We start from the raw sequence: 25,284 nt of genomic DNA, 5'->3' as shown, positions 1-25,284 counted from the left end.
AGAAAATTGTGAAATTGCAATAGTTGATATAACAAAAAATATTACTGTGGTTATAAAAACAATTAGTAATTTTAATTTAATTTCCATGAAATTGAATAAAAGAAAATCATTGCCATAAGTACAACAAAAGAAGTAAAACATATAAGTAGCATTCAATAAGATGGCATAAGATTACCATGTTTTTTTTTTACTGTTTTTATTTTGTTTCCTAAATGCTATACTTTGTTTTCACTATTAATAAAAAAACTGTGAAATAATCTAAGTGAATAAATTTTAAAAATCATTTACAAAAAAATGAAATGTTGATTGAATAATAAAAAAAAAAAAGGATTTTATTGCTGTGATGTTTTATTACCAGAATGCTTTAAAATATTAGCTATTATTTTGTTAAATGTTCTTTCGTGTTCAGGTATTATGATTTAGCCAGACATAGCATCTATTTGGTGTTGTCACAAAAACTAAAATTTGAGGCCATTTCTCTTGTCATACAAAAATCAAATGCTGTTCTCGTATATGCACTGAAACTTTTAATGGTACCCACTTTAAGCAACAAAACATTTTTCTGGAAAGAAAAAAAAAACAATAACTCATCAATTATAATAAATTAAATTATATATATATATATATATTCATAAAAATAATAATATTATTATTATTATTTTTATGAATATACAATGTTACAATTATAGATCAATCATTATTAAAATAGTTGGTATCTTACCAGTATTAATATAGGCTCTAGTAATTGTATCCCAAATGATATAAATAAGAAGGGAAGATAAGAATACTTCAATAGAACAACCTTTCAAGTTAAATAAAACATGCTCCCAAAGAATAATTTTATTTAAAATAATATACCTATAAAAAATTAATAAATTATATAAAAATAATTAACAACTATGCTTTGGGTATAAAAAATTTTATAATTTACTATTATATAATAGTAAATATATTATATTTATTATTTTTTATTATTTTAAATAAAAATATTTTAATACAATAGAGTATAAAGTTTTAAAGTTATTTCATAAATGTCAATAGATATTTATTCAGATTTCTGGAGAAGAAAGAATATAGGGAGTTCAAATATTTTTGTGTAAATGATAAATTATTATTAGTTATTGCACTTCCGGTTAATATGAACTCAATGTTCAAAAATGTTTATTGAGTTATATCAATTTACAATTAAGCGCCAACACATAAAGTTCAGTTAATAAACTATACAGAAATTAACCTTTTAGTGTTACAGTATTCAAATGTTTGATCAAGTACATGGCTATGCTTTGTAAAATATTTATTATACTTATAAAAAAGACATATTTTTTAAATATTGGAAATTAAAAAAGCATGATATCCATCAACATTTATTTATTGTAACTATTTGATATAGTGAAGTAAAATTAACATGATATTTCATAAGAAGTATTTTATTTTGGTTATTATTTAAGTTATAAAATAATTGTGTTTTGGATATTGGGTATTTTAGACAACTTAGGTATATAGATTTCTGTTTTGGGAAACTACTGTGAATAGTTTTATTTATATCTTAAAATTATTTAGGCTACATGTAAGCCTGTTCCTCATAGATTAAAATGTGCCTTTTATAGGTTGATTTGTATAAAAATCTTGTTGATTTAATGGTATAAAGGTTACAAATAATTACAAAAATGAGTCTGATGAAAATCTTGTTTAATGTAAAACCCTGTTAATTGTTAAACGGTGAAAACCTTTATACTTTTCATTTATTTAAAATTTGAATTATTGAAATATAATTTTCATTCAAATAGATGCAATTCTTTTTAACTTAAAATGTTTGATAAATTTAAATTATTGAGTAGTACAATAGAGGGATTTTCATTAAAAATCAACAGTTTTTTAAGAGATGGTATTTCAATGTATACAATTTTGAGAAATATATAAAATGCACCATTTTAAATATTAAAATACAGAAGTAATTTGTATCACATGTATCAATAAATAAGAAGATCTAAAATAAGCTAGAGCTGACCCCAAATAGTTGGGATAAAGGCTTAGGATATGATGATAACGACAATGATATATGATTAAAAACATTTTAAGCTCATGGAAAATCTTGAGGTATCTGTTAATAACTTCATAACAACATAACTAACGATAGTACTTTATTAAAATAAATAATTTTGCATTATAATTATAATTAATCATAATACAAAATGTGAAAATTTAATATATAATTTACCACTTGTATCTATTACAATTACAATAAATGTAGTTACTAAAATGTATGATTATCTTTTAAAAAAATAATATATGCTATTATTAAAATTAATTAAAATAACTATTTATTATTTTAGTCCTAAATTTAAATTAAATGTACTTACATTTTATTGAACTTTTCAGTTAAATATATATGTGAGAGTGAACAGGGATAAAGAGCAGTCTTGACAAGTTATCTAGTCGCTGTGAAAATGGCGAATGTCTCAAAACATAATTTGTAAAGAGAGTAAAACGATCGTTGATAATTTGAAAAAATGTCACAGTAAAAATTAAATAACAAATAAAAATCGCGCGAACTAAAGCTGTTGGTCAACGGTTACTGACACGTCTGGTTATTCCGCCAAAAGTTCGTATGTTAAATTTGCGCTATAGTCTCAATGAAAATAATTTATAACTATTATTTTAAAGTTTTTTTTATTAATGTACTAATCAAGGGATAATATGTTTAATAACAATATAAGTGAATAAAACTATTTGAATGGCTATAACCGTTACAACGATTCTTTCATTATAATGAAAGAACTTTGATGAATCCGTACAATTATTTTGAACATTGAACGGTCCCAGCACTTACTAAAAATTGTTCGGTTATTTATTGAACGCTGAACTTTCCTGGAACTTATAAAAAATTACACGGTTCATTATTGAACATAGAACTCTCCCAGCACTCGTGGGTCGCTTGAACCGACCGTGAACCAAAATAATGCTACTCGGGTATATTGACTTTTATTGAAACTGCTGACAAGGATTCTAAAATAGTTATATTTTCTTAAGGTTTTATTAGTTAAAGAAAAAAATTTATGTTAAGTAGATTACCAATTTTTTTTTAAGAACTCTTGCTTCTAAAACATCAAAATCTTTATTGTTTGGCAATACTCTATTTTTATAAGCTGTTTACAAGCTTCTTTTTTTGGTTAATGACAAAAACCATTGGTAAATCAATAACTTGAAACTTCTTTGGTAGACTTATCAAAATTAAAACACACAACTGATCATATTGTTGCTTTATTAATTATAATTAAAAAGAATTCAAACTGATCTTATGATCGTTTATTTTATAATTTGATTATAAAACATTACATAACATTATAACTAAACAAGAATTTTGTTTTAAATAAATTAGTTTATTTTCTTAGAAAAATAAATAAACTTTTTTTGGCATATTAATGTTAAAAATTTTATAATTTCTTACGGAGAATACGTATAAATTTTTTATGCTTAAGTATCAAAATATGAAAAATTAGTAAAAATTAATTATATAGAAGCGTGTAATAAATATTTTTTATGATGAATTAAATTAATAATGTTTCTTTTTTTTTATTCAGATTATTACTTGAAATTAAAATAAAAAATAATTATTAAAAAAGTTTTAACAATTATGATTTTATGAACACAAAATTCAAATTAGATATAGCAACTAAAATAGTATTCTTTTCAGTATTTTTAACAAATTATGTTAATATTTTTAGTAATTATATTAAAATATCTCTATTTCTGTCATTTAAAAATATATATAATTTTTCAAAATTGATAAAATTTTTAACTAAAAAGTTAAGTTTTTTTGCTACAATCAAAATTATTGATAATAATTATTATATACACAAAAATCAATATTTCTTGTAATAATAGCTATCCATAATTTTAAAAATATTATTACTATTTACAATAGTTCATTTCAAATTATAACAGTGTTAACATTTTTTTGATTTCTATCCATTGAGTTTTAATTTTAAAATAAATTTGGAATACTTAAACATTATTGAACACATCTTATAAAGTATTACAATAGTAAAAATACTATATTTTGATATGTGCGTTTAAAAATAAAACAATTTACTCTTTCAAATAAAAATAAATAAATCTAAATGACCTTTCACTGTTGTTAATAATAATAATGTATCATTATTTAGGCCTCTCCTTACAAAATTGTTCATAGAAATCAATTATATTTTTATTTTCACTGGATAATTTATTATAATATTTAATGCAAAATTTATACATACCTGGTTTAATGATAATTAAATAAAATATTTAAATATAACACAAATAGAGAAAAATGTCTAATTTTAAAGGTTGCTGTGAAACAGACTTCAACAAAAAAGGCTGTCTGAACCAAAAGATAATGAAAAATAAAATGGTACCTCCTGATTGGCATAAAACAAAATTGCAGTTTAGGCAAGATTATTGTACAGAATCAATTAAATATTATATAAACACACAGATAAACAATAACAACATTCATAGATCTAGAGAAAGCTTTTGATAAAGTGGATTCGAGAATCTTATTCAAAATAATAAGAGAAAAGGGATTTGATTGGAAAGATAGACGGCTCATCTTCAACTTATATAAGGATCAAACAATAAAAATATGCATCGATGGAGCGGTAAAGGAAGTAAGAATAAAGAGAGGAGTGTGACAAGGATGCCCTTTGTCACCCTATCAATTCAATATTTTCATTGAGATGAGTATTGATATAATAAAAACCAAGACCAAAGGAGTGAAAATAAATGGCTAACATATACACTGTGTTCGCTTAGCGGATGACATTGTTATCTTAGCAGAGTCAAAATCTGACATGGTCCCGCGTCGCTTTGTGATACACGGTGCCCTGCGACCCCTTGTCACTTTTATCAAACTGAGCGTATTTTGTTTAACTAAAGACCCCAACCCAAGGATATATCTAAAATATCAGTTATTATTTTATAATTTTATAAAAATGCTTATTGAATTTGTATTTAAATGATTATTTTCAAAACTGATTATTCTACAGGAGATTAAGGCTACCATTTTTTTTTTTTGAGTAAGTGTAGTGTTGTAACATGAGTTGAACAAATAATAATGATGTCATTTTACTAATCATGTTTTTAGAAAGTTATTCACATTATATTTTGATCTAAAAAATTAACTTTTAGCATCTATGGAAAATATATTATTAATTTATTTATTTATAATACTAGTCAATGGGTATTAAATTGTAGGTTGACACAAAGTATTTTTATTATATTTCAAATTTTTAATTATTTAAATAAGGTAACAAAATAGGGAAAAATAAATTTGTATTATTGATGCTTATGTATTTTTTAAGGTATTTGTGAAATTTCGTCACTATATGAAAAACATTTTTGATACGATTGTAAAAAAACTAAAACGTATGTTCACTAGACCTGTAAATTTTTCTTACAAAAGTTACATTAATAGCAACACCTAAATCCTATTTATAAAAACTATAATTTTAGCATATTTTTAGTTGGAGTAATACATTAGGTGATAATTTATGATAATTAATTTATATATTAAAAATAAAAGATTCTTGTCTTCCAACATGCTTCTATCACAAGCCAGTGCGTTATATACTACAAATTTTTTATTTAGAAAAGATATAACTCTTTGTCCTTATGTTCCAAAAATAAAATAATCGGTTATTCTTTTATCTACAATGCATATGACAGCCGACGTAAAGCAAGCTGCTACCGCTATACCAGAAATTATAAAATATTATAATCAGACAAAAGGAGGAGTAGATACAATGCATAAAATATTAACAGAGTACACAGTGAAGCGAAGAACTAATCGTTGGCCACTTGCAATTTTTTAAACATGATTGATATTGCTGCATATATTATATACATGGAACACAATCAAAGGTTTAACTAAACTGATCGACGCCGAAGAATATTGAAAGAGCTTGCATATCAGTTTTGTATGCCTGCAATAGAAATCCGAACCTCCTTACCTATAGTAGTAGAAAATCGATATACTCGTAATTCAATGGAAATGGTTCTCGGACGGGCAATACAATAGATAATTGCAATTCCTAAAAATGTACCATCTCGTGATGCTTCAGGATATATTCAAATAGTTGGAAGTTCCTTAGTAATTGGATCATAAGCAACTGAAAACTCGAAAAGCTTGTTCAACTTGATCAAAGCCTATTTGCAATGAGCACTCAATAAACAAAATAATTTTGCAAAACTTGCAATCAACAAGAAACCTAAATATGTTATAATACTTACTAGATATGTAAAAAATAACATTTTTGTTCTCTTAATATTTGTATCTATTTTAATGTCCAGTAAAAATAATTATCAATGGTAATTTAACTTTTTTTTTGTATAAATAAAACCTACATTTATATACAATATATAGAGGTATCCAGGTACCTACTACGTCCTTATAAGATTGACACGGCCCGCGTCGCTTCGTTATACACGATGCCCCGCGACTCGTGCCACCTTTATCAGCCGTCGCCCTATTTTATGAGTATTTGACTGACCAAAGCCGCGTGTCATACGCTACGGTAAAAACTCCAGCAAGTGCCGCACGGCCGACGACGACCCGCCGCAANAAGCCGCGTGTCATACGCTACGGTAAAAACTCCAGCAAGTGCCGCACGGCCGACGACGACCCGCCGCAAATGATACGTTGAATCTTCTTCCCGTTGTGAAAGAGACAATGTCAACAAACCGATCCGCGCACCGTCGCCTACAACACTGCTAACCTTTTGTCGCCCGAGGATCACGCCGGCCATCGAGTCGTCGACGCCAGCGAAAGTGCCGCGATATTACGCGAAAACTATTATTATTGTGTTCATCTTTTCGGTTTATTTTATTTTTTTGTTAAAATAACCTGTTGTTGCTTATTAATAAACGGCCCACGGGTCTCTATCCTCAAAACCAGTGTCGACCACATTTTTGCGATGTAAGTCGTGTCAAGATGTAAAATTAGCAACGTTATTTTAAGTACAATAAATTATATATTTTCCAAATAGAAAATATAAATTTGTTAACTATACATACTATTTAAAAATGTCACGGAATGACTAACCATGCATTCTAAATATTTGGAAGCAAAATAAATTTAAAAGCTAAAAAGGTACCCAGGTACCTTTTTTAAAAATTGCAGAATACATAAAATAGTTATAGTTTCTAGTTAAAGTAATAAGATTGACAACTAAAAAATTTTTCTCTTAAAACTAAAAAATGGTAGATCAAGGGTACGTATTTCCAATTAGTAAAAGTTAGTTTTGAGGAAACAATAATTGTATGTAGCAGTCAAGAAACGTATAACTGAATTCTGGATAAATTTGGCGGGTATAACTCAAATTTTTTTCAGCGGTAGTTAACATAATAATAATTTGCAAATACATTCTTATTTTAATAAGTATATCAATCTTGCAAAATCATCTTGTGGCTTATGAAAGCCATATAACTTTACTATCTGTATAATACTCGTACCAACCTATTGAATAAAGCCACAGAATTTTATACTAAATTGAAATTAAGAACTATATTCTTAAAAAATAATAATTTTTAAATGTGTGCTTGGCGCATAAAATTATGAATTTTAATATTAACAAATCTTTATTTTAAATATAAAGATTCCCCATCGCAAATATTCAGTTATTTCATAAAAATATAATAGCGTTGAAAAACTAGTTATATTAAATTTATAAACAGAAAATATTAATATTTTTCAATTTGAAGCATTTACTGCTCTACTGTTGACAAAAAAAAAAATCCTTTGACGTTAAAATACCCATTTTATTAAAACAGATAAAATAGTATAAGTTCTTTGAAGTACCTAAAATCATTACAAAAATTTTATCATATCACATAAATAATTTTTTTTAAATGTAATATTTTATTACTTACTCCTCCAAAAAGCTCAACATTCATGCTTTTTTGGTGTGTAATATTTATTCTAGTTTTTTCTGCATTATTTACGCACATACTGAGTAGTAAAATTTTTTTAAACTTCATGTTCATTGATGTCCAATTACAACTGTATAAAGCAAAATTTATTCCATCTTTCTAAGGAAAACCAATCCCACAATAATATTTCCTTCTAGTTTTACTAAATAACATTAATTAAAGAAATTTTGAAAAAAAAACTTACTTCATCACTTATCATTTGCAACAAAATGCAAGCAACTAATAAATTTATCAAGATTGCCAATGCAGAAATAGTAAATAAAGTATTTTCGAAAGTCAGAATTGATTGACCTTTTGCAACATTCTATTAGAAATTTGATTGTATTAACGTTTATTCAAGCAAATAATTAAATAAAATTTTTTTTTAAATATTTAAAATTTACCACTATAACAATGAATATTATAGATATAAATAATGACGAATCTAAACACAGTTGTGTGAAAGCTATGGGTCGAAAAATTGCATACGCTTCACGAATGAACCTATAATATGAAATAAAAATTAATAAAGTTTGAAGTAATCAGTGGTGTTTTCGCAAAAAATCTTTTTAGCTTCGATGCGAAGCTGAGAAGGTATTTTTTTTACTATGATGTGTTTTTTTATTTTTTTATTTTTTTTTTTTTTTTGTGTCTGTGAACGCTCAATCTCAGCTCTCGCTGGACCGATTTTGATGAACAATATGTCAAAAGATCACAAATCGTATCTAGTCGAAGACATTACCCTCAAAAATTGAAAAAAATTCCCTCGTTCCCCGTAAACGGGGGAAATCCCCCAAAAAATTACAAATTTAAAAATCGCTAATTTTCGATATTTTTTCAATTTTTTTTACTTAAAATTGCCATAACTTTTTTAAAAATGACCGAATCAATATAATTTTTTTTTTTATAGATACCTTAGATAATTACCTATCATTTTATATATTTTTGTGAACATTTGACCCTTTAACAGCCCAAAGGATGGGGTTTCAAAATGGTAACTTTTTTACAAAAAATTAACTTTTTCAACTTAACTTTTGAAAATGTTCCGGAAAGACTGACAATTTTATATATACCTTAAATTAAAGCTAATGTAATATACTTTAATTTGAAAAAAAAAAATTTGACCTCTGGACTTGTCTTCATGGTGAAAATGACTACCGTATGCAAAAATATGCTATTTTTGTGAAAAAATTCTTGATATTATATTTTACATTTTTTAACATTATGTTGCTATAACTTTTTAAAAAATGCATGAATCAACTTTATTCTTTAATGATAAATACTTTATATATACTTCTTTCATTCGACATACTTTTTTTTAAAATCGGACCATTTCCCTTTATACAGGGGGGGTGCAAACCTTTTAAAATGCGTATAGAAAGTAGAACTTTTTCAACTTAACTTTTGAAAATGTTCCGGAAAGACTGACACTTTTATATATATCTTAAATTAAAGCTTATGTAATATACTTTAATTTGAAAAAAAAAAATTTGACCTCTGGACTTGTCTTCGTGGTGAAAACGGACATCAAAGTTAAAGAAAAACGTACGATTTCCGTGAAAAAAATCTCGATTTTATATGTTATATTATTTAATTTATATTTTATATAACTTTTGGAAAAATGTATGGATCAATATTATTATTTTTTTATAATAAATATTTATATACTCCTTTCATCTACACGCTTTTTTTGTAAATCGGATCATACCCCTTTAACAAGGGGGGTCAAAACTTTAATCATGCGTATTGTTACTATGATATTTTCAATTTAATTTTTGAAAGTATTCCGGAAATACTGACACTTTTATATATATCTTAAATTAAAGCTTATATAATATACTTTAATTTGAAAAAAAAAAATTTGACCTCTGGACTTGTCTTCGTGGTGAAAACGGACATCAAAGTTAAAGAAAAACGTACGATTTCCGTGAAAAAAATCTCGATTTTATATGTTATATTATTTAATTTATATTTTATATAACTTTTGGAAAAATGTATGGATCAATATTATTATTTTTTTATAATAAATATTTATATACTCCTTTCATCTACACGCTTTTTTTGTAAATCGGATCATACCCCTTTAACAAGGGGGGTCAAAACTTTAATCATGCGTATTGTTACTATGATATTTTCAATTTAATTTTTGAAAGTATTCCGGAAATACTGACACTTTTATATATATCTTAAATTAAAGCTTATATAATATACTTTAATTTAAAAAAAAAAATGTGACCTCTGGATTTGTCTTCACGGTAAAAATGACTACCGTATTCAAAAATTTGCTATTTTTGTGTTAAAATTCTGGGTTTTGTATTTTATTTTATTTTAAAATACCTGACAAGGGGACTACAGATTTTCATAAATATTATATAAATAAAAAATTAATATAGCATAGAAAGTTAAACTTATTTAAATTTGTTTGCTTCTTTTAAGTCGAGAAAAATAACTTTGAAATTTGAACTAGCTTAAATAGCCTATTTTTTCACCCGACGGTAGCGACGTACGGTTGCCGAGTTGGTAAAATTTATGTTTTACACGCTTGGGGTACGAGGTTCCAACCCGCGTATGGCAATGAATTTTTTGCATTTTTTCTTAATTCTTTTTAAGTTAGTATAAATTTTAAACTCGTTTGATTTTTATCACATTTAGATTCAATAACTTCAATAAAGATCAAGGATCCCATCACTTTAGTCGCCCCTTGCAAGAAGAAATTTCTTATTCGTATTAAAATTATTTTACTATATTTTAAGTTTTCGCTTCGATGCAAAGCCGAGAAGATATTTTTTTGTGACTATCATTTATTTTCTCTGCTCTAACTTGACCTACTTTTTTCAACAATACGTCAAATTACTACAATTCGTATCTAGTTGAAGATATTACTCTCAAAAATTGAAAAAAAAATTCTAATTTATCAATTAAACAGTTAGTTATTACATCGTCTCCATAAAGACAATTAAAATCATTAATTTCTAATGTTTTCAAAATATTTATTAACGAATGAAGTTTGATATGATAGGTTTCAACTACAAAATTAAATCATTTTACTTTGTAATTTAATAATTTTATTACTCTGTTTGTGTGTGCTACTATTAGACTATAATATTCAAATTTTTTTCTAACGTGTTGCTATATAAATCATTTCTAAAAAAAATGATTGTTTTTTCTCCTGAATTAACAATTGATTTTTACAAATATAATCAAATTTTATAATAAACTCAATTGAGTAAATCTTTTTAACAACTTTGTTTTGATTGGTACATTTAGTTAAAGTAAATCATTAAAATTAATTAAGTTCTCAATATTTCAATTATAGAATCTTTTCAACAAACAACAAAAGTTCCTAGGAAATTATTACTATTACTTCTATTTAAGTTATCTATTACCATAAAAATGCAAAAAAATATTGAGCTTTTCTGATAAATTTACAATAAATAGTAATTATAAAACTTTCTGACTGCATATTGATCTTAACGATACAATTTTTTTAATTGTCATAAAATTTTCTATTTAATTATGTCAATGTCAAACTTACCAATTGAGCTAAAAGTTATGGTAAAATAAATTTTTTTTTTTTATTATAAACATTTACAACAATCAACTTTAAACGATTAACAAAATTGGTTAAATATGTCATTTTCCTTATTTTTAACTTATTAATAATCAAATTAATATTAAATATTATATCAAATCAGTATTAATTTAAAACAATTTTTTTTGTTCTTAATTATTTTTTTTTATATGTAAAAACTATTTTTTAATAATATTAAAACTTAGAAGTTATAGAAAAAGTCTAATTGCACATTTTAAAACATCGCGAAAAGTTGATTTAGAATAGTATATTTTTGTTTCTGATGGAAGTTCCTTGTAGTCCAGTGTATAAAACTTATAACTTTGTTAATTGTTATAACTTTATCAAAAATGACCAAATCAGTATATTTTTTTTTATTTAGATGCATGTCTTTATCTATCATTTGGTTTTTTTTATAAATCTAACCCTTTACCTGCCCACAAGAGGGATTCAAAATATTAACTTTTTTTTTTTTAGTTAAAGTAAATCATTAAAATTAATTCAGTTCTGGATATTTCAATAGTAGAATCTTTTTAAATATCAAAAATTACTTAGAAATGATTACTATGATTTCTATTTAAGTGTTCTATTACGATAAAAATGCAAAAAATAATGAGTTTTTCTGATAAATTTACAATAAATAATAATTATAAAACTTTCTGACTGCATATTAATCTTAAAAATAACATTGTTTTAATTCTCATAAAATTTTCTATTTAATGATTCATTCTAGTCAACGAAGGAGTAATTTTGCAGAATAGCAGAAAAAATTCCCAACAAACTTTTTTTTTTTTTGTTTTAATTAGGCAATTGGTGGATTATTCCAAAAGCAACATCAACTCTTATTTCTTTAATTATATCATGATTAGTAGTTCTTTGATTTTAAAATATAATATTTGAATATATACTAATTATAATTATTAAATTTAGTATGAAATTGATATTTAATATTGTAATTTAAACGGAGAAATTATAAAAATAATAAAGAAGTTATATTTTGCTTTACTTTTACGTGTATAAAAATTTAAAGGGCTTGATACAATAATTTTCAATAAAAACTGTTTGTTACTATAAAAAAATGCACTGGACTACAAGGAACTTTCATCAGAAGCAAAAATATACTTTTCTAAATCAACTTTTCGCGTTGTTTTCAAATCTGCAAGTAGACTATTTCTATCACTTCTAATTTTTTATATTATTACTAATTATATATATAAAATAATAATTAAAAGAAAAAAAAATTTGTTTTCAAATTATTACTGATTTGATTTTTAATATGTTAAAAATAATCAGTCCAAATTTTCAATTTTAACCTATTTTTTTGGTTCTTTAAAGTTGATGAAAAATTTTTGATAAAGATTTATGAAAGTTTATAGTAAAATAAATTGAATATATTACCATAACTTTTAGCTCAATTACAAGTTTAAAATTGACATCTAGGCCAGTCAACAAAGGAAAAATTGCGGAAAAAATTTTGTTTTTTTAAAAGTTGAATTAAAATATGTATAATGACATACTAATAGTCCTCAAGATTGGAATTGAGCTTTTTTTTTAAATCCTCGCAAAAGTTCAAAAATATGAGCTTTCTTAATTTTCTCAAAAAAAAATATTTAACTTACAAAAAAAAGTTTCGCACAAAAGTTGTTTAAAAGACAATTATAAATAAAAATATAATCTTATATTTTTTCATTTAAACAAATATTTTTCGAGTTACATTACATTTAATATGAGTAATAAAATTTATATTCCATTTTTTTCATTTTACGGTTACTTTTTATCATGTTATACTTACATTAGACACAATGTTATAAATGCATATGTGTGTATGTGTGAGTTTATTTATTTATTGTATCATTAAAGTGTAGTGTATATTGAGATACAACCGATAGAGTAGGTAATTGATTTGACGCTATATTATTTAAACCCAACTAAACGCTAAATTGTACATTCCGAAATAACAATCATATTATGTCAATTGCCACCGGAATATCTGGTAATATTTTTCTTTTTCTTTGCCTTAATCCCAACTACTTGGGGTCGGGCACCCTTATCCTAAGATTCCACTTGACACGATCTCCCACATCTTCTACGCTCACATCAGCTGTCCTCAAATCGCATTCAATAGCATCCCTCCATCTCTTTTTTGGTCTTCCTCTATCTCTTCTTCCTTCAACATTCATTTCTATAACTGTTCTTACAGCTTTCGATTCTTCTTTCCTCATACCATGACTAAACAATCTAAGTCTATTTTCTGTCATCTTATCCACGATTGACGCAACACCTATACTTCCTCTTATATGCTCGTTCCTTATCCTATCTTCTCTAGTCACTCCACTCATCCAACTAAGCATTCTCATCTCTGCTACACTTATTCTCTGCTCTACTTTCTTATCAACCGCCCAACACTATGAACCATACATCATAGCTGGCCTCACAATTTCATACTGAATTTAAAAACTATAATTAGTATTTATTCATATATTATATTTTAAAATCAAAGAACTGCTAATCAGGATATAATTAAAGAAATAAGAGTTGATATTCCTTTTGGAATAATCCACCAATTTCTCTAAATGAAACACTATCTACAGATTTGCATCGAAGCGTTTCTTATGATAGTGATTTTAATCACTGTCAGATATCATCTATACTTGTCCTATCTATGCCTCGTCCCACTGTGCCTCGACCCCACTGTGCTACCGTTTTTTTTTTATTTTAAGGTATACGCTGATTTGTTAGCGTATACCCTTCAATATAAATAGTACACCGTATAATATTAAAATTGATATCCCCTCTAACTAGATAACCGAATTGTCTCCTCAAATCTGGCACAATGAGAAACCACCTAACTTAACTTATCTATGTTGGTATATAATTGACTTTTTAATTATTAGGTTTGTCAAAAAGAATTTTTAAAAATAAGTTAGTCGACTGAATGAATTAGGTTACCTCTACGCCCAAAAAAATGAACTCACCACGTGTCTGTACTTACCTTAAAATTCGGGTCTGATCCTTAATTATAAGCTTATGGTTATTTATTGCTTCCTCTTCTATTAATGTATTAATATTTGCTTTATCAAAACCATTTTCAATATCTAAAAAACATCCACATCTTAATTCTTATATCAGTTAGTCATTATATATAAAATATTTATTATGTATTTTTTCTACAATTTATATAGTAATATAGAATTTTTACTTTTATTCTTTTTATTGATATTTCCCAATTGTGAATATGAAAAAGTAATGGTCTTTAATTGATAGTTGATTGTTACACACGTTGATGCAAAAATAACTCCGTGCATAATTGTCACATGACACCACACAACCATCATAAATGATTCAATCAACCAAAAAATGTCATAATACTTGTTGTATAATTTATCCGATTTTAAAAATATTAAATTAAATATGTTGTATTTGTAACTTTGTAATTGACCATTGAGGTTTATTATGACTGTTCGTTTTGTAAATAATACTGGAGATAGAATCCAAAAAAACACGGCGATACTCCAATACAAAGCAATGATATTTATGATATATTCTATTTTTCTTCTGCCTTTTATTAATAAATTTTTTTTATGACCTTTAAACTTCATGTAATTGATACAAGTAAATTGCATACATGCATTTACTTTATCAGACATACCATACATGTAATACATTTTAACACCAATATTTAAAGTACCAAAACAACACATACTAAATTTAACTGTTGCTGATAAATCATTCACACAATTCAATAAAGACCATATACTCATTATTAATACGAAAATAATAACAGCAATTTCAATCAAAGCAAAAAATTGTAACAAAGGATATCCAAATATCGTGTAGCTGTTAGGATTCAAGTATTGGTATAATCCTATTTTTTTCATTATTTTCAAGTGAATAACACTACTCCGATCAATATAAGGCATGTTCACTAAATTTTTTAAATAGCTGAAAAGCAATAAAAAAAAATTACATAAAGACATGTAAAATCAATTATACTTTACTATAATAATATATGTTTGCATTCTAGTATATTAACTTTATTGTTTAACTTTGGCTGTAGATGTGTTTATTCTTATATCTATGTGGGAAATATTATTTATTACAACAGTAAATTTACAGTATAACAAATAATAATTTAAACTGATTAACTATAAACAATGAACAACGAACAAAATGAACAATTTATGAAAATGATAACTGATGACTGATCACTGGACACTTTGGTTTGATGATTGATAACTAGGAGCAACGGTCCCACTTCTTATATAGGCGGTAGAATGTTCCAGAACAATCGACCGCCGAAGAATCTTCTAGAGGCGGCGGCGGTCGAACGTTCTAGAACATTCGGCCGCCACATCACCCCCCTTCCAGTAATGAAATTACGATTCAATGAGTAAACTGTTTCTATCCCGCTTGATAAAACTGTGTGAAGCGCACTCTTCTTCCTGAACGTGTTGTACGGTTGTTGTCGGAGTGACTGTCCTCTGGAAATGAGTCGTCGGCTGGTTGCTGGTTTTCTGGTTGCTGGTCTTGTGGTCGATCTTCGTGCCCTTGTAGGTCATCGGGGCTGTCCCTGGTCACGTATGCTGGTTTCAGTCGATCAAACGATACAGCTACTTCTCGGTTACGTATTTTGATGACGTAATAGCGAGGGTGCCGTGATATGACTGGGAATGGACCTTCGTAGGGGTTCTCCAGCGGACCTTTAGGTGCATTGCGGTAGGCCAGAACGTGGGATGATGAGGCCAAATCTTTAAAAATGAAAGTTGGCTTATCTCCATGCCATGAAGTTGGTTGAGGCTTCAGCTCGTTGAAGTGTCGGCGAAGGCGGTTGACGTAGACAGCTGGGTCGGAGTCTCCTGTCGTTTGTTTCGGGTTCACGAACTCTCCTGGCAGACGTATGGATTCTCCGAAAACCAGCTCTGCTGAGGTTGCCTGAAGGTCTTCTTTCCATGCAGCTCGGATGCCCATTAGGACGATGGGTACACGTTCGACCCAGTCTACGCTTTCGTGGCAGCGTAGGGCTGATTTGAGTTGCCGATGGAAGCGTTCGATGATGCCATTGGATTGAGGGTGTCGAGCGGTCGTTCTTATGTGTTTTGAACCGATAAGCTTAAGGAGCGCATTATAAAGCTCACCATCAAACTGTCGGCCTTGGTCGGTTGTTAACCGTTCTGGGACACCAAATCGTGAAATCCACTCCCTGAAGATGACCTTCGAAACGGTGTCTGCCGTGATGTCTTCTAAAGGGTAGGCTTCTGGCCATCTGGAGAAACGATCGATGCAGGTCATTAGGTAGCGGTAGCCTTGGTTGAAGGGAAGTGGACCGACGATATCGACGTTGATGTGTTCAAAGCGGGAACTTGCGAGTTGGAATTCGCCAAGTGGTGCGTGGACATGCCTGTGCACTTTGCTTCGTTGGCAAGGGATACATTCTCGGGTCCAAGTTCTAACGTCCTTATTGATTGAAGGCCAGACGAATCTTTCAGCGATGAGTTTGACTGTTGCACGTGACCCAGGATGTGATAATCCGTGCAGGGATTTAAATACCTGCTTGCGGAAGGAGTGAGTGACAAACGGGCGTGCTTTATCTGTGGACAAATCGCAGAAAAGCATTTTTGATGTTCCAGGGATACATATTTGTTTCAACTTCAAGGGTGAGTTGGATTTCAGGAGACGATGGAGTTCTTCGTCGTTTTGCTGGGCCTGAGCAAGATCGTCGAAGTTGATACCCTCTGAAACAGCGTCTATCCGGGACATTGCATCAGCGACGACGTTGTCTTTTCCAGAAATATGGCGGATGTCTGTGGTGAACTGGCCAATGAAATCCAAGTAACGGAATTGACGTGGTGAACATTTTTCAGGTTTCTGGCGGAAGGCAAAAGTCAAAGGTTTCTGGTCTGTGAAAACCGTGAAACTTCGACCTTCGAGATGATGCCGAAATTGACGAATCGACTGGTAGATGGCGAGAAGTTCTCTGTCAAAAGCGCTGTACTTGGTTTGGGCTGGTTGTAACTTGCGTGAGAAGAATGCTAGTGGTTGCCATCCTTGGTCGGTGAGTTGTTGTAGAACTGCGCCAATTGTGAGATCCGATGCGTCGGTGAAGAGTCCCAAGGGTAGTTTTGGATCCGGATGCGACAGGAGAGTCGCGGTAGCCAGAGCTTTCTTGCAGTTTTCGAAGGCTTGGATGCCGTCAGGAGTCCATGGAATCGGTTTCTGTCCTTTGGCGTCTTTCCCTTGCAAGTAGGTGTGCAGAGGTGCTTGGAGATCGGCAGCATTGGAAAGAAATCGCCTGTAGAAATTAATCATGCCTAGGAACCTACGTAGGGACTTGACGGTTTGTGGCTGCTTGTAGTTGCTGATGTCCTGGACTTTCGATACTGGCGGTTTGACACCCGTGGAGTTGACGGTGTAACCTAGAAACTCGATCTCGTCTACCCCGAAAACGCTTTTAGTGACGTTTATCACGAGGCCGTATTTTTCGAGTCGCTCGAAGACTAGGCGGAGATGTTCTTCGTGTTCTTCTTCCGTCTCGGAGGCTATCATGATGTCGTCTATGTAGACGTATACGAAGTCAAGATCCCTCAGAACTTCGTCGAGAAAACGCTGGAAGGTTTGGGCTGCGTTTCGAAGTCCAAAACTCATCAGTGGAAATTCGAAAAGGCCGAATGGTGTTGTAATGGCAGTTTTCTTGATGTCGTCGGCTGCCACAGGGATCTGATGGTAGGCGCGTACCAGATCAATTTTCGAAAAGATCTTCTTCCGCGCGAGCCGTTGGGAGAAATCTTCGATGTGCGGAATTGGATACCGGTCTGGAATGGTCCGTGCGTTCAAAGACCTGTAGTCGCCACAGGGTCGCCATTCGTCGTCCCTTTTGTGCGCTAGGTGAAGCGCCGAGGACCAGCTGCTGTCGGAAGGTCGAGCAACACCCATCTTCACCATGGTCTCGAACTCCTTCTTGGCGATGGCGTACTTATTTGGTGCAAGTCGCCTGGGTTTGCATGAAACAGGCTGCCCTGGAGTGGTGCGAATGTGATGGACCGTGTTGTGCTTCACCTCGGTTGGCAGGCCGCTAGGTCGCGTCAGACCAGGGTATTTTTTTAGTAACTGGTGGTAACGCGACTCGCCGTTGAGCACCTTGATTTGTGGCACCTCACATTCAGCCGCAGGCGTGCCTGGTGAGGAAATCGTGGTGTTTGGGTCGACAAGGCGCCGGTGTCGCAGGTCAACAAGGAGTCCATAATGTTGTAGAAAGTCCGCCCCGAGTATAGGTTTCGACACATCTGCGATGATGAAGCGCCAGGGAAATTCTCGCCGTAGACCGAGGTTCAAGGTTAGGTTGATTCCTCCGTAGGTGGCGATGTCTGAGCCGTTTGCAGCGCTGAGTGTGTATGAAGATCGAAGGGTGCGAGTTGCAGTGCGTGAGCGAGGAAAAACACATACGTCAGCACCTGTGTCGATCAAGAATCGGAGTTGGGAGTTGGTGTCGGTTATGAAGAGGCGGCTTGTTTTCGGGCTCTTGTCATCTGTTGCCGCGTTTAATGACTGCCCTTCTCGTTTCCCTGGTTGAATTGGCAAGGTTGGCTGCATTTCTTCGCTTCCCTTCCATATGTGTGATGGTACCAGCAGTATTCCTTCTCGGATTGACGTGAAGAGTGGGAACGGGATGACGAGCGTGAGCGTGACTGGCCGCGATGAAAGGATCGGTTCCGACCTCTGCGAGGAGTGTTGCGTTGGGCGAGTGCTGATATTTCTTCCCGCAGAGTGAACGTCAGCTGGGCCATTTTAACGTTGAGCAACGCGTCGATTTGTGCGTTAATGCTGGCTAAGCTGACGGCCTCAGCGATTTGCGGATGAGGGAGAGTCGCGTCAGCTATCACATCGGCCAGCTCCGACAATTTTTCTAGCTCGGCGTCCCTCTGAGCAGCCAGGGCCACCTGCATCGCTTGTGGAAGTCGGCTGATCCAGATGGTCTTCAGCATCGAGTCCGGAACAGATGTACCTGCAAGGTCACTTAAATACCTTAAAAATTGTGAGGGCTTGCGATCGCCCAGAGTTTCCTTCTCCAACAGCTGTAGTGTTTTCCGTTCCTGAGAGGTGCTCAGCCGTTTGATCAGCTCTTTTTTCAGATGTGTGTAAGGCTCGGCTGCTGGCGGGTTGAGAATGATGTCGCGGACCTCGGTTTGGTATTTTTGGTCGAGTGCACCGATGATGTAGCCGAATTTGGTATCCTCTTGGACGATCTTGGATACCCCGAAGCTTCGCTCCACGACGGCAAACCACAATGTAGGGTCCTCTGGGTTGAATGGCGGGATGCGGACACCTATTGCGTTCACGTTGGCGTTGGCGACGGCGTTGGTGTTGACGTTTTCCATTTTGATAGTGGCTTCAGAATCCGGGTGTTGAGCGTTTCTTCAGATCACGTCGAGGTCACCAATTGTGGGAAATATTATTTATTACAACAGTAAATTTACAGTATAACAAATAATAATTTAAACTGATTAACTATAAACAATGAACAACGAACAAAATGAACAATTTATGAAAATGATAACTGATGACTGATCACTGGACACTGTGGTTTGATGATTGATAACTAGGAGCAACGGTCCCACTTCTTATATAGGCGGTAGAATGTTCCAGAACAATCGACCGCCAAAGAATCTTCTAGAGGCGGCGGTGGTCGAACGTTCTAGAACATTCGGCCGCCACATCTAGTAAATTAGTATATCTATATCGAACTTATTTTTAGTACGAGTTAAAACATGATTACAGACACCAAAAATATTACAAAACCATCTTTTAAACTTAATTGAACTTAACATGTGACTGTAAAAAAGTTTTAAAAACCAAAATTAAGAAAAAAAGACATATTGGTTAATACTAATTTTTAAACTTAATAAAGTCAAATTTTAAGACAGTTAAAGTTTTAAATGCGATATCAAAATACTTTAAAAGTACGTTATAAGTCAAATAACTTACTAGATATGATAAAAACTACAAAAAAAAAAACAAAATAATTTTGGTATCTAGTCCTAAATACAACAAAACTAACTCATTTAAATATATATAAAACACTAATTATTACATAAAAATAATTGTTTTATATAGCAGAATTATATGCATTTATAAATTTTGTTAAGTTATTTCAAATACATCATCAGCCACTATATACTGGCTGATAAAATATAAAACTATGTAGTTTTATTAGCAGGCTTCAAACCACTACTCTAGTAATATAGTGTAGTGGTATAATTATTCCTCCCTAAACAAAAAATATTTCTACTCTAAAATAAAATTTTATGAAAAAGTTGCACAAACTTGGATTCCCCTAAAGTTAATCAAAAATAAATTTATAAATCCGCTCTCTAAATATAAATAAATATATAGGATGTGCAAATTTTTTTAATTCTTTAAATTCTTCGGGCTTACCCTTCAAATTTTCATTTCTTTTAAGTCAAAAAAGACGATTTTAAAATTTTAACTAACTTAAATAGTGTGTTTTTTTCTACCTATAAATATAATGTATAATATAATATCACCCAGTCAGTTACTTAAATATTTTTCAGGATATGAATACTAGTTTCGTACTCCGCAATGACTAACTTTGCACTTTTTTCTTAATTCTACTTGGACATAAAAAAAAAATTCAAAATTAGTTTGATATTTATCTCATTTATATTGAATTCATATAATTTTAATGAATATTAAGGAGACCATCACTGTGCCCCCCCCCTTGTGAAAATGAATTTCTTATACTTATTAATATTATTTTACTATATGGTTTTTTTGTTACTGTATTTTTTTTTCAGCTCTCACTTCATCTAATTTTTTCAACAATACGTTAAATTAATACAACTGATGTCTAAATGAAGGTATTACTCACAAAAATTGAAAAAAATTCCCCTTTACCAATTAAATGTTTCTTAGCCAACATTCTCCATGTAGACAATTCTAATTATTCATTTCTAATGTTATAAATTATTTATTTTAAAATTCGGTTTACTATGATAATAGGTTTCAACTACACAGATAAATATTAACAGTTTATAATATACCATAAATAGTCTTTAAAAATTAATTTACGGTTTACCATAATTTAACAGTGGTTTTTCCAATTAAAAATCAATTTTTATAATACGCTCAATTGAGTAGATTTTTTAACTTTTTGTTTGGATTTTTTAGTTTCATAATTTCAAGTAACTACCATAAGGTTTGTATGAAAGGTTTTTAGTAAGGTCAATAAGTATTAATATCTATTAGGGTGGACCTTATTTTTACAATTTTTGAAATTCTCACCTCCCAAATTTGTGTATATACCTTTAAAAAGCGATTACAAAAAATTTCAGGTCGATCAGATAACTTATCACAGGATAAACTTTATCCTGTGCCGACTTGAGGTTGATAATTGGCCAAAAAATGTTGTGTTTTAGTTTTTAGCAATTAATTAGTAAATTAGCGTTCTCACAAAAAAAATTATAAAAAATAAATAATAGATATAATTGTTTTGTATAAATTAAATGCTTACAGTTTTTCTTCTAAATCCATTAGTTTTCCAGAAAAGTATCAAAATACGTAATATTTCGTAAAATTGTCTACATATTTACGAATATAATTAATCATATCTGACGAACCATATGTGATACAACCTAATATTTCATATAAAAATTGTTCAAAATAAAGTAATTAGTAAAAATTTCATTGAAACGAACGTTTTATTGCTATAGCTCGATCATGTTACGATGTGTTACTAAATATATGAGCTTTATTGATACAGTTAGTTATCATCTTTTACATTATAACGTTCATCGTGCAAGTTTGGCGATAATTCTATCGTATAGAATTAACGTATTGTTATTATTTTTATATTATAAATAACTGAAAATCGTAAATTTATTTCGAATCGCAATAGGTATAGTGAACTGATATTCTTACCACTTTAATTTCGTATTAGGTTGAACTGCTTCCTATTGTGTTTTTACTTTATTGTACGTAAAAATATCTTTTCCAAGAGAAATAAGACAAATCTAAAAAGCGTAAATTAGGAAAACAGAAAGACTTAGTAAATATTTAGTTGCAGGGCCATCTACTTCATACTCTACGCAAAGTATACCTTATTTATCAGATGATATAATTATAATTTATAAGAAATGAAAAACCTTAATGTTTCAGCAAAACAGATGAAAAGCGTATAAAAATATTTATTAAATCTTATATTTTAATATTTCTTTTTTGCAATTAGGATATAATTATCAATGCTCTTGGACACATCGTAAAAGTAACTCAGCTTTTTAATTGTTTACTGTTTAACTTTCATGAAAATCTTCCATTATGCCTCTCTGTCGAGTCATTTAGTACTCTAAGTGAGCATACAATCTTTTTTACGTGTAAATAAAAATCATCAGTATTGATATGGAATCGTTAAAAAAATTACTTACTGCTTTTTGCCCAACAGAAGCTACAGTTTTTTTTAAAAGAAAAAAATCAATCATTCATGAGGAGATAGATATCAAAAATTATTGTATTATATTTTTTTTAATAAATGTAAGCAATATACTCTACTTATCTATTGAGCTTGGCGTATGGTTCCAGGTGGATTTATTTATATTTTTTTATCTGAGTCACCATTTAAAAAAATTATTGATAACTTCTATATAATTGGCTATAAAATATCCAATTCATAAAATTTTCCGAGAAAACTAGAGAATATAATTTCGAAAATGTTCAAGTGCAGAGTAACATTCGATTCATCTATTCCACAGACTGTATTAGAAATATCAATGTTACACCAATGTTTTAAAGTTTTTAAACGTGGGAATATCATTATGTTAAGAGCAAAAAAAGAACACCCACTTTTTTTAAAACGGCCTATATTAGATGGGGTAGTATTGCAGCATAGAGATTTGACTATATTTAATAAGCTACAATCGTCTAACGCATAATAATCAGCATTCGCTTGTTCATATCCCGTCGACTTTTTCAGTTTCGGTATACCAATTAATAAATCTAGATTTTTACTGGTTATAAAAATTGGTAACCTACTAATGCCCGCGTCTTTTACATTTAAAGTTGGTAAAATCTTTTCATTCCAATGCAGAGTAACATATGTAAAAGGACAACTTAGACATTTTTTTTTATTAAATTAGCCCGTTCAATCCACATAGCATTACAGCATCTATGTACTGAAGACATATTTATAATAAGAGAAGTGACGTTATAACTTAAAACTTCAACTGTTGCATAAATAATATAAACTGCGTCTTATGCACTTATTTTACACCGATCTAACGCAGCCATGAGTTTCGGTACTATGAAATTTGTTTTTCCAATCCAACCCTTTTTATTTTGTTATAAAAGTTCATAATTTCGGAACATTTTCAAAAGTTAATTTTTGTAAAAAAAATATAACAAATGATATGAAAATACTTAAGGCATCTATAAAAAAAAAATTTGATTTTTTCGTTTTATAAAATGTTATGGTAGTTTTAAATATAAAATAGTTTTTAAAATGTCTACAATTACAAATTATATTTCATAGTGGGATTTTTCCCTTTTACGAGGTATGAGGAAAATTTTTTAATTTATAGAGGTTAATGTCTACGATCTGATACGATTTGTGATCTTCTAACGTGTTGTTCATTAATCGGTTCAGTGAAAGCAAATATAAATAATAATATAATAATATTATAAAATAAAAATAAACATATCATAGTAAATTAATACCTTCACAGCTTCGCATCCAAGTTAAAAACAGGACACTTCTTCCCTAATTTTCAATTAATTTACAGATTATTATAAACTATCTAAATGTAATAATATGATAGATAGTTCTAAAAAAACGAACCCGTAATGTTTTAAAAGTAGTGCTCGAGTTTTTAATAGTGATATCGCGTTCTTCCTTAATAATGCATATATATACAAGGATATCTAAGCAACACAAATAACACTCATGTGGACACTTTAATGTGTATCAAAATAATTTTCATGAATAAATAAAAAGTAAAATATTAATTTTGTTTATCAATAATAAATAATAAATCCCTTTTAGGTATTGTTTAGGTAAAAAAATAATTTAAATTTTAAATTACTTAATATTTGTGTAATTTTTCCAACGATTGTCTATCAGGATGTGAAAACGTTATTTTGCGTTATAATTATACAATTTCAAAATTCCAAAAAAAAATTTTAATGTTAACACACGATTTTCATTAATTATCAATTCTATAATATCATTAAACAAAATCCAGCACAGTGGAGACGTAGCTAGTATTGACAAATATAGATGACACCTGACATTGATTGAATTAATTGTGTGACACAATACACATTGTAACAATGAAAACAACTATACGCATTATTACAAATTATTTTTATATAATTATTAAGTAAAACATATGTATTATTATTATAATTATATGAAAAATTATTCCGGCATGTGTTAAAATTGAGTTAGAAGCGTGTAATTATGGTAATAAACATATTACTCTAAATAATAATAAAAATCTCGGGAGCGAAATTTTCTGAAAATTACCATAGTAAAGGATACATTAAAAACAATATAAGGTCGGGATACAAACTATGTATACATATCATTTTTAACAGACACTCACTATAGCTAGGGTTACACTCTAATTATATTTTTTAATAATAATTAAACAATAATTCTTTATAAGCTTGTTTGAAAAAATTCTATTGAAAGTTAATTAATTTATCGTTATTTTTGTAAGAAGTAATAAAAAAGAGATTATATAAAAATTTGAAAAAAATAA

At 29.7% G+C, this 25,284-nt stretch overlaps 1 protein-coding gene and 1 long non-coding RNA gene across 2 annotated transcripts; both read right to left on the bottom strand.

Annotated features, from left to right (window-relative positions):
• Window positions 1–218: 218 nt before the first annotated feature.
• LOC126902981 (uncharacterized) lies at window positions 219–2,980 on the bottom strand. Its single transcript, XR_007703386.1, has 2 exons — window positions 2,361–2,980; window positions 219–562 (listed from the first exon to the last, which is right to left on the bottom strand). It is a non-coding gene; the product is annotated as an uncharacterized LOC126902981 (long non-coding RNA).
• Window positions 2,981–7,643: 4,663 nt separating this feature from the next.
• LOC126902973 (uncharacterized) lies at window positions 7,644–24,341 on the bottom strand. Its single transcript, XM_050680814.1, has 7 exons — window positions 24,239–24,341; window positions 14,718–15,460; window positions 14,511–14,613; window positions 8,352–8,451; window positions 8,153–8,272; window positions 7,909–8,067; window positions 7,644–7,837 (listed from the first exon to the last, which is right to left on the bottom strand). The coding sequence occupies exons 2-7, from the start codon at window positions 15,436–15,438 to the stop codon at window positions 7,784–7,786; spliced, it is 1,257 nt and encodes a 418-aa protein (XP_050536771.1). The 5' UTR covers window positions 15,439–15,460; window positions 24,239–24,341; the 3' UTR covers window positions 7,644–7,783.
• Between the last annotated feature and the right edge of the window lie 943 nt (window positions 24,342–25,284).

The sequence above is a fragment of the Daktulosphaira vitifoliae genome, unplaced genomic scaffold (genome assembly GCF_025091365.1).
Source record: "Daktulosphaira vitifoliae isolate Bord-2020 unplaced genomic scaffold, ASM2509136v1 Scaffold_3, whole genome shotgun sequence".
Lineage (NCBI taxonomy): Eukaryota > Metazoa > Arthropoda > Insecta > Hemiptera > Phylloxeridae > Daktulosphaira > Daktulosphaira vitifoliae.
The sequence above is the reverse complement of the archived record's forward strand: the minus strand, read 5'-3'. Positions and strand labels throughout refer to the sequence as shown.